Genomic DNA, 16,483 nt, shown 5'->3' on the forward strand with positions numbered 1-16,483 from the left:
CACACGTCGCTGGAGAGCTTCCTTGAAAAGGGGTAAAGACCCAATGATGACCCCCCCCCACCCCCGGTCCGTGAAAAAAATGTCTTCCACGAAACCAGTCCCTGGTGCCAAAAAAGTTGGGGGACCGCTGCCCTAGAGCATCTTATAGTGGAGGCCATTCCTCCAGCAGTGGCATGAGCAAGCAAGTGCAGGGCTGCACCTTTACCTTTCTTTTTTAAATATCTCGATTGCAGGTTCACCGAATGAAGCCCGAGGCCGTGCCCATGCCCTGCTGTGCCCCCACCAAGCTCAGCGCCATCTCCATTCTCTACTTCGACAACAACTCGAACGTGATCCTCAAGAAGTACCGCAACATGGTGGTGCGCTCGTGCGGCTGCCACTGACCTCTGACCTCCGGGCGGTTCCCTCCCTGGCCGCTCACGTCGCAAGGACCGCGGTTTGAGCCATCGTGGTACGAGCCCAACGCTGCTGGCCCGTCGTCGAGATAAACTAAAACCAAACAATTTTTGTTATAAATTTTTTTATTTTAGCAGGTAAGGCCCACCGAGCTTTTGAGCTCTTTTTCAGAATCAGAATACTTATTTATACTGGAGGGAATACGATGAGCTATAAAGCTCTTTGTTCACAGAGAGAGACAGGTGAGAACATCACAACAACAAACAATACAAAACACGATAGGAGTGCAAAGTATAGGAAAGGTAAACAAATCGCTTAGAAGAATATACAAGTAAAACTAAACTATTTTTTTTATCTTAGCAGGTAAAGCCCACTGAGCTATGTAGCTCTATTTCAGACCTGGCCACACAACGAAGTGGCTCATCACGTGGAAATGTATCGCAGCCAAATACTCAAAGCGCACGTCGATTCTAAATGTGGAGGGGAAAACTGAAGGACCCGGAGAAAAATCCACACGACCACGGGGAAAACACGCAAACTTCAAATATACATGCGTCGTCAGGGTCGGGATCGAACCCACGACCCCCTGCATACTAGGTGAGGTAGTTAACATCTCGCAACCGTGGCACCCAATAACTTCGTCCAAACAACGTCCCCAATTGAAATCACTGCCAGGTGAAAGCGCCTCGACATGTTGAGATTCAGTGTATGCGCCGCAAGGCACCATGTAAGCATTACAACTGTGTGTGGAACTGTGGGTAAAAACAAAAATTCACTCAATTTACACCAGCACCTACCCTTGAGAATGATGTTGAAGAGATTTTCATTTTATTTTTTATACTTTGGTCATTCCCCATGGAAAATTACCTGGCGTTTTATGGGATCAGAACTATTGAGTCGCGATGAAAACTGTCGCGCCGATGAGCACTCTGACCACAGGGGCAGCTGGTGGCCCGTTAGAACAGCGTTGTGCGTGTTAAGTCCGTCGTAGGCCACCGTGTCGCAGTAGCCTCTCTGACACATCTTCCCTCATACCAATACCGGGCAACAATGACACAACTCGGAGTGCATTCCCTTCTGTGCCTTATGATGCAGCCATAGCTCACGGGAACTTTCCGATCCAGTACGAGCACTTCCATGCTACAGAGTTCAATCGGGGAGGACAAAAATACTTCAGGATGAGATTTGAAAGGGTTATACGACTATTATGCATTTTAAGACGTATTATTATTTGTAAGTCCCATCTCCATAACAATGGTATAAAGTTTGGGGTAAATATGTTAGAACTGGGTTTGCCAATCTCCAGTCCCCACCACAAACCACGGTGGGTCTTTCCACATTTTACCAATTTCCTCAGTTAAAATACAAAGGGGTTACGCACTTATAGCAAATTAAGACACAAATCTTGTGTGTGCAAATGTGTGCGTCACGCTGTAGTGTAGCAGATAGCACACTGGGCCCAGGCTTGATTCCCGCTCACAGCCAACATCAGTGACGATTACCTGAACCGGTTCTGGGCCTCCCCTAGGTCGACTGAGCCTTAAATACGTACCTGGTGCGCTGTGTAAACATCAGCACTGGGGAGACAAAGGGTGCCGGGATTGGCATTGGCCACCCACTCATCTGTGTGTCCGTGCCGGCCGTCATAGGTGCTTGCTTAGAGCACTTGCTTGCCCCAACGGTCTGTTCAATACGAAACGGAGGGTCGTTGTCTTTGTCACGTGTGGCAGACGCTGACTCAAATTAATACGAATTCTTAATTTGAGTCGGCACTTTATCACTTGCATGCTCCGACTTAATTAGTAATTCCAACACGAGACAATGGGAACAGCACGGAGATATAACATGACGGGGCGAGAGGAAGTTGGATTGTAAAACCTTGTGTCATGGGATGTATAATGTGTGTCGTCCTGTACCCTTCATATCTCATTGTAAATATTTGTTTTTATCTATTATCATGAAGGTAGAAATCAATGAATTGGAAAACATTTTAAAGAACATGAATTGCGAGTTCGTGTTTGCGACGGTAACGGAATATTGGAGAAAAGTAAAATGAAACCACACAAAATTTCAGTGTAATAAATAATTAGCTCCAGACCCTACTGCCCCAGCATAATAAATATTGTATGTCGATTCTCCCATTGATAGCGATAAGCTGTGTTGATAGTCCTATGACAGGTGGCAGTGTAAACATTTAAAATATAACCCGAGACACTTAAGTATCCGTGACGCACGTTTGGTAGATTTTTTTACAATTAATCAATTAAAAACAAAAGCAGATCAGAAAAGGAAGGATAGGGTAAGGCTGACAATAAACAACATATGTTGACGTAGATATGCTGAATGTGAGTGCAATTGTGTCACTGTAGAGGCACTTTTTCAGAAGGAGTCAATTGGAGATGGAGGCCAATTTTCTCAAACATATCTATTCACGTAGGAGGAGACCAGAGCGAGTACGGGGAGAAAGATCGACCCATAACCATTAATATAATTCTTAACTTTCTACAGGACATAAACCTACTTATTCTTTGGTTCTTTCGGTAAAGTCCCGTTGATAGAAAACAATTTATAATACAAAAAGTGAAAAATAATAAAAATCAAATAATATTTTTTTTATTTTTATTTTAAAATTTTTAAATTTGTATTCACTTTCTTTTTTTATTGTATTTTATTCTATCTACGTGACTTTACCGAAAGAAACAAAGAATATGAATTCCTGTAGTCACGAAAGTTTTAAGTAAAAAAATAAACCTACTTGTTGTACTGCCCTGCAGGAAGCTGTCTCAAGTACGTGTTGTTCCATCTCTTTGTTCCATCTCTTTTGTGAACTATCAACGTAACCCCCAGTCACTGGGTTGAAGACGTGTTTTGTCGGTGTTGTTCTGGCACTGAAAAATACGACATGTAACTGAATCCAGTAATTCATGTTTGAGAATCCACGATCAACTACTGTCTGTGCATGTGCGCGTATATGAGGAATGGTCATGCAAGCTTTTAGTGGGGAGCGGTAGTGCAGCGGTTAGCGCGCTGCGCTACGAACCTGGCGACCCGAGTTCGATTCCCGCTCACGGCCAACACCAGTGACGATTATCTGAACCGGTCCTGGGCCTCCCCTAGGTCGACTCAGCCTCGAATGAGTACCTGGTGAAATGTGTGAGCATTGCCACTAGGGAGACAAAGGCGGCCGGGCGTGGTGTTGGCCACCCACCCCCTCGTGTGCCGTGCAGGCCTTCATAGGTGCTCGCTAACAGAACTTGCCCCAACAGTCTGTTAAGGCTACACGGGGGATCTTTGTCTTTATATGAGGGAATGGCCGTACAAGCTTTCAGAATCGAGGACCATCTTAATGTTAGGATTTGTTGTAGCTCTGTCTTGGTGTCCTGCGTTGTGCATTAAACACAGCACATTGTTATACGTAAACACAAGGTTATGCCAATTGCTTTGGTTATGTCATTGCTGGAGGAAGGGCCTCCACTCGAGAGGGTTCTATAAAGCCCGTACTGCAGTCGCATTCTGTCACGTGACGATCCACTCGGTGGCTTCCCGAGATGCCCAGTGGAGGCATGAAGCACCTCCCGTAGCTACAGACCCCAGTGTGGGCAGGTCGATGCAATGCGCTCCTCGGTGTGGGAGTCATTGCCACGGTCGCACTTGGGATTACATCTCTCACCTCTTCCGGAAGGAGTTCACCATGCATAATACAGCTTCCACTCGTGAAGGTGGCTCTTGTCTGGGTTCGGTTTGAGTGCTGTGCATGGTCTTCAAGGGAGGTCGATGCCATGGACTTCTGGCGCTGGGTCAGTGACGAGCCGTTAGTTCTCGATGCCGCATGTGTCCCACCAGTCCGTCCATCTGGATATTGGGTTGGTGCCAGCAGCATGGGTATCGGCTGCTGTTTCCCGAAGAGCGCATTGGGTAAACCCATTTATACTGCTGGGTGGACAAAAGTGGAGAGGGATGCAATAAACTTCGACCGTCGTTTCAACTGTCTCTTAGAGTTCACTCTTCGATTTCTGATCGAAGCGGTGACCTCTGATTGCAAGTCCACCGTGCCAATCATCATTGTACAACGGAAGCATCCTGTTATAATTAACTGTATAAAACACACACACATAGGCCTTCATGCATACTCACTCTTAGTATACCATTCTTAAAAATTGACGGGCCCTCGTGTTTATATATGTGCATCACGGCGATTATAAAAGTGTATATTAAAGCAATGGAAATGTGTGTGCGTGTGTGTACATATACTGTTTATATTACACACAGGTTATTCGAGGCAATAATAACCTTTCATTCACATCTGTATCTGTTAGCATATGCGTGCTGCCTAGGAGCGGGGCCAGTGTTTGGGCCATGTTGTTTGCTAAGCTGTAAACCTGTCACCAGGACGATTAAACACAAGCCTCGACATTGTTGCCAATTTTCTGAAAATTTCTCCAACACGCGATCATTGGGGCCCATATCACAGTACAACGACGCATATCCGAATCACCGATGATCGAGGTATATACAGATATGTGAAGAGGGTCGGATATTTGAACATGTGTAGAAAATGACGGTTACACTGTGTGTGTGTGTGTGGGCTGTTCATCGGTCAAGTTGGATAAAGCGACCTTGTACTGTGTTTGGCTTCTATGGGATTTACGTGATAGATTTTTTTCAATTTAAAATGTAGATTGATAAATGAGTATCAAAAAGTCAATAACAGGAGAACTCCTCTTATTTAGCGGTCCTATTATCCGCGACTCCTAATATCCACGGCACCTGTAGGGTACGAGAAAACCCCTTCATATCAGTGGCCCTATTTCTTTCTGTTCTACGCAGTTTTACCCACAATGCACAGCAACGCAGTTTCCTAAAACTTGCGATTTATTCCAAGGATAGGTTGTGAAGCAGTTTAATCCTTATTATTCGCGGGGTTAACTACGATGACTTGTTTTATCCAGCGAATCTGAGGAGCAAAATCGCAGATCACCCCCAGAGATACTATGACTCGCGCGATATTGGCCGCCCATATCATCGCGCATAAGAGGAGTTCTGTATTTCTCAAGCAGAGATCCAATTGTGTTGAACATTATTTGTTTTTTCCCGAATGTTACGTTAATGGCCTGAGGCACTTTTGTGAGAAGAACATTAACATCACGTTTATGTATTCTAATGCGTGTTCATTCAAGGTTTTATTGTCTGTACTGTTTTAAGTTGTTGCTCATTACAAATTCACCTTCTTGGTTCTTTCGGTAAAGTCACGTAGAAGGGAAATAATAAAATAATAAAAATAAAACATAATAAAATAATATATATTATCATATTAAAATAATAAAAAAACGATAAAGTAACATATATATAATTATATATTTTTTATTATGTTTCATTATTTTATTATTTTCCTTCTACGTGACTTTACTGAAAGAACCAAGAAGATGAATCCCTGCAGTCACGAAAGCTTTAAATCTAAATACAAATTCACCCTTTAAAAATGGTACATAATTGGTGAGAAATGTACAGAATACTGTACTCCATATGATTTATTTCAAGAGTTGCCAAATGAAACACATTTATTAAAATATTTTAACTTTTTTTTCAATAAAGGTTTTTCATTTTTTAAACTGTACACTTGCCCTATATAAATATATGTAATGGTCTGTTTTAGATTTAATATAACAAAAAGAGAGAAAATAACATTATATGCTGCTATAGTGTTCCTGTATGCTAGAGCTTTTTGGTTGCTAAGCAATCATAGTCATTTGTTTTATTCAACTATGTAACTACACTGTGTATGTTATTTTCTAAGTACATCGTTGTGTATATACAGTCACTTCCTAATTTATAATTTATTTCAGCCTTGTCATATTTGTAGGCAATAACAGTATATTTTTGGTACCCAATAATCTATGCACATCCGAACTACAGTTGTTATTTTTCAAATTTCCACATCGGATTGAAGTCATTAAAATGTCACCAATAATTGCGCTTTTTCCGTTTCATATGTTCATCGGTCAGTCACAACATCGGTCTGTGAGTAACTGCGTGAGCGAGCTCGAGTGCCTGCTGTGTGTGTGTGCAGGTGGAGACTCGTTGACTGCTGGACAGAGGTCGCAAACGGGTTTTGATTCCGCACCAGGGTCGCAAACGGGTACCCGTACCCGGCCGTACCCGTACCCTACCCGTACCCGGCCGGGTACGGGTAGGGTACGGGTATCGGGTACCTGATTGCGACCTCTGGGATGAAGCCATGTTGCAGGCGCGGGTGGGTTGATTCTAGGAACTAGGAACTTGAATCGTGAGAAGAGACAAGACGTTGGGAAATGAGTGACAAACGGTGACTCACCAGTGACTCACGGTCTACCCGTACCCGGCCGCACCAGGGTCGCAAACGGGTACCCGTACCCGGCCGTACCCGTACCCTACCCGTACCCGGCCGGGTACGGGTAGGGTACGGGTATCGGGTACCCGATTGCGACCTCTGGGATGAAGCCATGTTGCAGGCGCGGGTGGGTTGATTCTAGGAACTTGAATTGTGAGAAGAGACAAGACGTTGGGAAATGAGTGACAAACAGTTACTCACCAGTGACTCACGGCCTACCCGTACCCGTACCCGGCCGCACCAGGGTCGCAAACGGGTACCCGTACCCGGCCGTACCCGTACCCTACCCGTACCCGGCCGGGTACGGGTAGGGTACGGGTATCGGGTACCTGATTGCGACCTCTGGGATGAAGCCATGTTGCAGGCGCGGGTGGGTTGATTCTAGGAACTTGAATCGTGAGAAGAGACAAGACGTTGGGAAATGAGTGACAAACGGTGACTCACCAGTGACTCACGGTCTACCCGTACCCGGCCGCACCAGGGTCGCAAACGGGTACCCGTACCCGGCCGGGTACGGGTAGCCGGGTATCGGGTAGGGTACGGGTATCGGGTACCCGGTTGCGACCTCTGCTGCTGGAGCACACAATCTCGGGAACTCGCGGTTCAGTTTCTGCATCCGCAATTACGATTGCACTGCGGTGCCAGGGTCGTCGTTCCCCCCCCCCCCCACCCCCCAAACTCATGAGGTCAACTCAGCCAAAAAGCCTCAAGAGCGAACCCTTGGAACGCGGCTATAGGGGGATCAAATGGATCACGATGCGCTGCTGACGTCTTCATCACCCATCAGGTGTCTTCTCATCGCAGGTGTTTGCCAAAGAGCAACTATGCATGGCGGTACAAATTGAAAACACATCGCAGAGAAGCTACAGCCCAACTATGATAACCTACACACAGGAGAGGCCCTCTGGCCCTATTGCCCATGACTGCTCTCATCCACGGCAGCTATAGGGTCCGCGGAAATTCCTATCATCCGCCTTTATCCGTAACTTTACTCGGAATGCATTTCAAAATGGCTTCTGTTAACGCTCGCGATTTTTTTTCACGGATAAGAGGAGTCGCGCAGCAAATACGTCCTATTATCCGCAGGTTTAAATTTTACCTCGCGGATAAGAGGAGTAACACAGCGGATAACCCCCGTGGATAAAAGGATCCATGATATTGATCCCAAATATCACCGCGGATAAGAGCTCTCATGTGGTACCACATTCTCAAGATTAATAAGATGCACCTTTTTCCACTGTCTCATCATCCGCTTGGGTGTGCGAAAAGCATCTTCGAGTGCCTTTAATTGACACCGTGCACAAGTTTGGGGTACATCTTACTTAATTATGGAATGTCTTATAATCCAAAGAATTCGGGAGACACAGCAGAGCCTCACCATTCTGGCGAATTGCCCGATGATGCTGGATGCAATTACCAGCGAAACGTCGTACTCAAATTGTAAATGTTGTGGTTTCGCGCTTCAACACACCAGTGGGCTAAAGCAGTGAACTAATTTGTCTTTTGTCAACGTGACACTTTTTTACTGATTGGCCGTGTCGGGTGGTGGAGGGTTACGACACATTTATAAATAACGCGATCTAACCCAAAAACGTTGATTATGAATAATATTGGTCGCGAAAGCCTACGTGTTAAACTGACTGCCCATTGTATATATTGAGCAAGCGTGACGAGTTGGTGTATACACTTTTAAAGAGGCCGTGTGTTTCTCATTCCGTGCTTTAATGCCCCATTATTTGCAAGTCCCTTGCTCCCGATCTGCTCAATATAGAGGGGCTACAATAAATCAAAACAGTGTCGTTTAAATTTTTAACATAAAAGCACCCCTCCAAACAATATCTTGCTTGAGATTGTTATTCAGGAAACACTATTCTCTGTTTCCCACTCTGATGGCATTTAAAATTTCCACCAAACAGGAAAGTGTCTTATGTCATAACCCATGAGGACATTTGAAACATGATATTCTGCGAGGTAAACTGTTTAAAAGCAAATTATTTAACGCTTAAAATCCAGCGCAACATAAATGCACTGTAATAATTGTCCACCTTTTTGTGTGTGCGTGGCATGGCTGTTTTGAGTTCACGAAGGAGTGTTTGTTCTTTTGCATGGGCCTTGCCTCAGGCCTTGTAATTCAGGCTGTCTGTTGCAGCTGTTTGTCAGGTGTCATTTGTGTCAAGGAGTCTCGGCACAATTAACGTGGCCTAATTTCTGGTTTTACTACACGTGAGTTTCATCATTTATATTGGGACAAAAAAAGCTAAACTACCAAAAAATAAGCACAAAAAAGGATGTAAAAGCAAGATGGAATTTCGACTCATGTTCAATTTATGATGCATAATAAACATTGTTAATAAAGTTTATTAAATGTGTTTTGCAAAACATAGAATGGTATATAAACAACTCCTTTTAAATACAATATACAATCAACGGATACATTTAGTGTTCACATTAAATACTAGGAGAACATTTAGACATTGTTAAAAACAAGACATGCAGAGTCATCGTATGAGTCTAATGTAATCCACGTTACGCCTTACGATGTACTACTTTTCTGTGAGCATTATTTAAACATAATAAAAACACAACAAAGACTGTTTAGGAATGAGACGATTAAAACGTGGTGATGGGAGGGAGTCTAAACAACATGAAACGCAACAGCGCCGATGCAATGCAAACACAAAACGTCCCTGATAAAAACACGCGAATCACTACTGACCAGATGTTAGTATTGTTGAGTTCGTAGAGATTTTGTGCAATGACGTTACGAATTGCTCTCTCACAATGGAGATTAAAGGGCTGGCTGTAAGGATGTGTTTACTGATAAAGAGAGGCCCAGATTATTATTTTTGGTACATCACTGTTGCTGGGCACAGGCCCAAAGAATGCAAAGCGACCAGCAACAAACAGAACTATTAAAATTGTAACAGATAAGAGTTACAGCAGAACTAATTTTATCCGCTGCGATAATGTGGGACCAACATCACCAATCCAATCATCTACGGCAGGGGTCGGGAACCTTTTTGACTGGGAGAGCCATAAAAGCCAAATATTTCTAAACATATTGCATTGAGAGCCATATAGTATTTTTAATGTATAATAAATTCAATGTCTTATTTTTAATGCGACTTCTGGTGCTGCATGGTTTTGCTGATGGCCTTATAGTCTGGTTCGTACGTGGTGAGGTTGAGCTTCATGCAGGCGTTGAGGCCCCGTGACCCGTGAAATTTATCTTCAAAACTAATTTCTGTTTACTTTAAAATGACACAGTATTAATAAGCAATATCACAAGTATTTTAAAATCAGTTCCAAACTGATTTTTTTTTCAACTCAAAATTGTCTGGGAGCCATATGCCGTCACCGGAAGAGCCATATATGGCTCGCGAGCCATAGGTTCCCGACCGCTGATCTACGGGGTTAGCCGTGATTTTACTCCTTTTCATCACCGGGGTAAAAATTCGCTAAATCGCCCAATGATGTTGGATGTTATTGCCAGCGAAACTTCACGGTGCTCAAATTAAAACGTTGTGAATTGAAGTAGAAACTAATTGGCACGTTTTGTTGACGTGACAAACCCTTGCTGATTGGCTCTGTCGGGAGATGGCGGGTTAACGACACGTTTATATTTACACGATCTAACCCAAAAAACCTTTATTATGAATAATATTGCTCGCGAAAGGCTACGTGTCAAACAAAATAGAATTGCAGACAAGCCATGGACAATAGGGTGCATTTGCTGCGGTACTCTTATCCTGGAAAAACAAACTCACACATAATAGGAATCATAATCTTTATTCATACTGGAGAAATCCGATAAGCAATGAAGCTCTTTTTCACAGATGTCCATAAATAGCACCAAGGATGATAATTGGAGTTTGTCCAGACCATAAAAACTGCTACGGACAATAGGAGTCGTGGGTAATAGGGCTGTGGATAAGAGGAGTTCGTAAAATGTTTATTGAACTGAGCAAGATTGTAAGAACTGGAGAAAATAAACGACGCAAGGGAATTTCATTCCATTCTTTGTCTGCCACTCTTTCACCAGTCTCGACCGTCAGCCAAATCTCCTTCTTGCAACGTGTCCTTCCCTCCACAAGCCCACTTACTTTTCTTCGCGGTTAAATGCTCTCTAATGTGTGTTTCTCTTCCGTCTCTTGATGTAAATTCAAAGCACGCATCTGTCAATGCTTCTTTGCACACTCTAGTGTTGTTGTTTAAAAACAAACGAAAATGCTAAAGGCTCTGTTCTGAAACGTCTAATAGCAGGCAGTGACCATTGATTAAACGCTTTCTTCTTGGAGTCCATTAGTATGTTACTTCTAATTACCATAAAGAGGCACACGTGGAGTAGATAACATATGAAGGTTAATGACATCGTTAAAACTGTCAACAGAAGAAAGCTTGGACAGGACACGTCGATAGAAAGGACGACGGACAATGGGTTAAAACTGTCAACAGAAGAAAGCTTGGACAGGACACGTCGATAGAAAGGACGACGGACAATGGTCAAAAACACTATCGGCGTGGCTGACAAGGAATGCATCACGTTTGAGAGCACATCCATGGAGAAGATGCAGTGATGGAATAACACATTCCTGCGGTGGGAGCTGGTAGGAACGTTGGGTTGCTCGGTCAATGGCCAGGGTCAAAGGCGGCGTGGTGTATTCCGCAAATATGCCCGACTGTGAGGGCGGGCACAAGCCGGCGTGAGTAGGTTAAACGTTGAGTTTTATAAGGGCACCACGGGGTGACCAGCCCCTCCCCACCCAGCAACACCCCTCCCACAACCAACCCAGCCCCACCCTCCCCACCCAGCCCATCCCCAACCTTCCCCACCCAGCACCTCCCCACCCTCCCCACCCAGCCCTTCCCCACCCTCCCCTCCCCACCCAGCCCCTCCCCACCCTCCCCACCCAGCCCCACCCTCCCCACCACGCCCCTCCCTCCCCACCCAGCCCCTCCCTCCCCACCCAGCCCCTCCCTGCACGACGGACGGACACAATAATCCCCTGTGGGCTGGTGTAACGAGGAGGTTCCTACCAGTATTAATGCTGTGTCGGTGCTCAGTGGGGAGTGGAAGTGTAGCAGTGAGCGCGCTGCGCTACGAAACCAGCCACCCAAGTTCGATTCCCGCTCACGGCCACCACCAGTGACGATCATCTGAACCGGGTCCTGAGCCTCCCCTAGGTCGACTCAGCCTCAAACGAATACCTAGTGTGGTGTGTAAACATCGCCACTGGGGGAGACAAAGGCGTTCGGGCGTGGTGTCGGCCACCCACACCCTCGTGTGCCGTGCCGGCCTTCTGTATTTGCTCCAACAGTCTGTTACTGGTTATACGGGGGGGGGGGAGAGGGGTCTTTGTTTTGTTTATTACCTCTCATCATCGTGAGAGGTGACGGCAGCTTGGAGAGGGAGGCCTTTATCCAGCAGTGGATTGACCACGGCCGATGACGACCGTGCGTGCGTTGTTTATAATGCCCCTTCATTCACAATACGAATGGATGCGTGACCAAGGTTTAAAATGTGCCGATGAAATGATCGCGACGGCGACATCTCCTCGCCGCCTCGTGCCTCTGACTGCCGAGAAAAGCCTCGCGTGCCTTATGCCACGGAGCCGGTTTTCGGTGGAAAGGCCACTTGTGAGACCAAGCCCCTCAGAGACCCACAGGCCTTGCCCCCTATTTAAAAAGGCACATCAGCCAGGTCAGGAAGAAGACACTCACCGCATCCGCGTAGCGCATTCCCCAGGACCCAAAACTATGTTAATGACCCCCTTCCTGATTATGGCTCTGCCCCCAAAAACTGTAATCAAATCCGCTTTGTTTGCTCGGGCGAAACGCAAACCTCGCAGCTACGATTCCCACGAATGACAAGCACAGGCAGGCCCATCTATCGCCACATGTTGGTCGCTGTTCATAAGCCACTTTTAATCGTTTTGAAGATTTTTTTGTCCTTTTTTTAAGGGCTCAATGTCATCATTCCTGGCTCATCTGAACATGAGAAAAGTGCCATGAATGGAAGCAAAAGAGATTCTCAGCGGTGCGAGCTTTGTGAAAAATAGCTTCAGAACTCATCGGATTCCTCCAGTATAAATGCAGATTTTGATTCTGTGTGCGGATAAAATTAATGAGAAGCAATGTTTCTTTTTCTCTCTGTTTTGTTTACTTTGGAAGACAACCAGGTACAAAGAGGAGTGGATATGCTAAAGACTGTGTTAATAATGAGCCTCCAAGGTCATTAAAATTATGTATTTATGATTCCCCTCGGAGTAAAAAAAAAAACTAACTTATTTTGGCTACATTTTAATGGGAGGAAAGGCAGCCAGATTTATTTTGCTGCCTCATTTACATAATTACAGCACAATTATACAAAATCGTTTGGAATAAAGGTAGCATATGTGCGGATGTGTCTTTCAAACGTTCATAGTTAAAAAATGTACATGTTCCTGAATGATAATAACTACCATATCCCTAGCTAATTGCAGTATCATAAAATCAAAATATTTCCCTTTTTTTAAATGAGAAGGTAACGCAGCTAAACTCGGCGAGAATTAAATAATCATAGTACAGTTCATGAATCACTACTACGCATAGTTTTACTGATCCTAGCCTCACGCATATCAGGAGAGAGCACGCGGCTCTGCACAGTCGGCCCGGAATATACATCACTTGCTGTACTCCCTTCCGCTTGCTATTTTTACATCTAGACCAAAAGATACCGCATTCTACGCATTGCAATGCACTCCGTAAAAATAGAGACTCAAACTTTGCATGCGGCCAACGTACTGAACATATGCAGTAACATGATGAATTCATTACGGGTCTATTTTATCAAGCAAGAGCCATTGAGATAAAAGAACATTTCCTTTGCACGGTAGGCCTGGCTCTAATGGCATAACAACATCAACACTGGCTTCAACAGAATAAACAGGAGAGTCGAATCAATCTCACTCATGCGACATCACAGCATAACACGTGGACAGCCCGGTGCAGAAGGTGCGTACTACACCAAGTTTAATATTCAAAATAAAATTGTATTCATGAAGCCATCACTTTATTCAAATCAGTGCCAAAAAAGTAAGTGACGAATCAAATAAAAAACAATGTTTAGCCCTTCTTGGTTCTTTCGGTAAAGTCACGTAGAAGGGAAGTATTAAAATAATAATAAAAATAAAACATAATAAAATAATTCTCACGACGTTTCGGCCACAACGCTGTCTCCCCGACAGACCTGTTCTTCACCTGAGGACGGCTGCTTGCGTTGTGGCCGAAACGTCGTGAGAATTATTTTATTATGTTTTATTTTTATTATTTTATTACTTCCCTTCTACGTGACTTTACCGAAAGAACCAAGAAGATGAATCCCTGCAGTCACGAAAGCTTTAAATCGAAATGTAATGTTTAGCCCATGACTGAAAGTGCACACGGTACGCTTTCATAACGGTCGCATGTTTCGGGAAGACTTGGAACGCTGTGCAGAAAGCAACTTAGAGAGTTCCTAAAGCCAGAAAAAAAACTAGACGATCAAACTTTGAGTTATTGTACCAGGTAAGAACCACTGAGCTACATCGTTATTGTTCAGAAGCGACCTGGCCACAGATGATAGTTCAACGAAGTGGTTTATCGCGTGGAAAATTAGAGCAACCAAACACTCAGAACGCATGTTTATAAATGTGGAGGGAAAACCGGAGGACTGGGAAAAAAAGTCCACACGACCACGGGGAGAGAGAAAATGCAAACTCCAAATGTACAGACGTCAGGCTCGTGATCGAACCCACGACCTCCTGTATAACAGGAGAGGTAGTTAATACCTAGCCACCACGGCGCACCATTTTGTACCGCTCAAATGTGTACTGCTTGTACTGAAATCTCTTGGCAACATCTCACTCAGCACGGTGGGTTTGGTCATTGACAAGTGTCAGTTTAACACGCAGGCTTTCGGGACCAATATTATTCATAATAAACGTTTTTGGGTTAGATCGCGTTATTTATAAATGTGTCGTAACCCTCCCACCACCCGACACAGCCAATCAGCAAAAAAGTGTGACGTTGACAAAAGACAATTAGGTTACTACTTTAGCCCACTGGTGTGTTGAAGAGTGAATCCACAACATTTACAGTTTTTGAGTACGACGTTTCGCTGGTAATTACATCCAGAATCATTGAGCAATTCGCCATTCTGGATTTTGTCAACGTGACACTTTCTTGCTGATTGGCCGTGTCGGGTGGTGGAGGGTTACGACACATTTATAACTAACGCGATCTAACCCAAAAACGTTGATTATGAATTGACAAGTGTGTGTGATCCCCTAACCATTGCTCCACTAAAGTGCTGGATGGTAGTCGTGTGCCATAGCGCCTGACTAATTTACTCAGAAAAGGAATGTTTTTAACCACTCTCGTGCAGTAGCCCTAGCTTGTGAGTGACATTGCAGGTGGTATTCATGCTCCGCTTCGAGTGGGAGGCGCTGCTTTAATACAACCCCGTGGTTTTACTAAGTAGCACCGATATTTACACCGTTGACGTCTTTCATTGGCTCGTTTGGCAGAATTCTAACACAAGAAGGAGTCTTCCGAACTGCCCGTTTTAACAAATTATTCATTCTTTAAATTGCCACCCCCCCCCCATCCACATTGTAATAATCGTTAAGGATTTTAACGTTAAAACTTACTCTACCAGATTTTCCTTGCTAAGGAGGTACTCTATTCTCATAATTATAAGACGGGCTCGCTTTAGCCCCTGTCTATGACGGCAGAAATTAAGATTGCTCTTATAAGCTCGTAGTTATGCATGTGACAAATTTTGGACAGCTTTATTGATTTTTTTTGGGGGGGTGGCGTCTTACGTTCCATAGCATCGTATAAGCAGGTAATGTGTATAAAGAGGCCCTTGCTGAGTGAAATGGTGGGAACGTAGACTGCATTTTATATTGCTCAAGCAACAATTCATGCAAACTGTTGTACACGATCGGAGATATGCAAGCTGAAGAAATTCACTGCAAGCAAATGTTGAGTTGTGTTACCAGTGCCTTTTGCCGATGATAACCATAACTTAACGGTTAGTAGAAGTCACCAAACGTGACCTTAAACAGTGACCTGCAGACCCATTCAGAGTATGGGGGTCACTCTGAGTGATCCCTAAACCCTAAAATGTCCCTGTGTATATACATAAATCTACATTTAAAGATTTAGTGGCTACTGCTGAACGTTTGTTATGCTAAACATTTGCTTGGATGTTCTTAACGTGATGTTAAGCATATAGACTGCTTGTCGGGCATTACATTGCATGTTAACAACGCATGCTTTACATCTTAACAAATGTTTTAAAAGGGACAGGCGATGTAAACCGCTTGCTAGAATTTTAAACCGGAGAAATACATCTATAGCGGTCTTTACTTTCCCCCTGTATGGAATGTGGTCTGAGCCGACGTGAAAACATCTCTTGGCTATTCCTAGAAAATAAAAATGTATTCACCAAAGATGAAGTCGTCAAACATACTCTGGGCCTAAACTGACATCCAGATAATTGCGTGCCAGTTATTATTTCAAGTGATACGCCTTTGGTGGGTCTTGTATGAGACCAGCCAAAGTCCATATGTTACTCAATTTTACTCTGCATAGCATCATTCTAATTCTACTGAAGTTTGAACAAAAGTGCTTTTAAAGATAGGCAGAGCAAATTGGCAAGCATGAACGACCTATATTACTCACAGAATAAGAATG

The 16,483-nt window shown here is 44.2% G+C and overlaps 1 protein-coding gene across 1 annotated transcript in view; it reads left to right on the forward strand.

Annotated features, from left to right (window-relative positions):
• Positions 1 to 6,040, forward strand: part of LOC144938469 (bone morphogenetic protein 7-like) — a 94,014-nt gene extending 87,974 nt beyond the window's left edge. Inside the window, exon 7 of the mRNA XM_078866314.1 lies at positions 234 to 6,040. Coding sequence (XP_078722440.1) covers positions 234 to 383 — 150 coding nt within the window. The 3' untranslated portion in view covers positions 384 to 6,040. The remainder of the gene's footprint in view (positions 1 to 233) is intronic.
• Positions 6,041 to 16,483: the final 10,443 nt, after the last annotated feature.

This window comes from Lampetra fluviatilis, chromosome 22, assembly GCF_964198595.1.
Source record: "Lampetra fluviatilis chromosome 22, kcLamFluv1.1, whole genome shotgun sequence".
In the NCBI taxonomy this organism is placed as follows: domain Eukaryota; kingdom Metazoa; phylum Chordata; class Hyperoartia; order Petromyzontiformes; family Petromyzontidae; genus Lampetra; species Lampetra fluviatilis.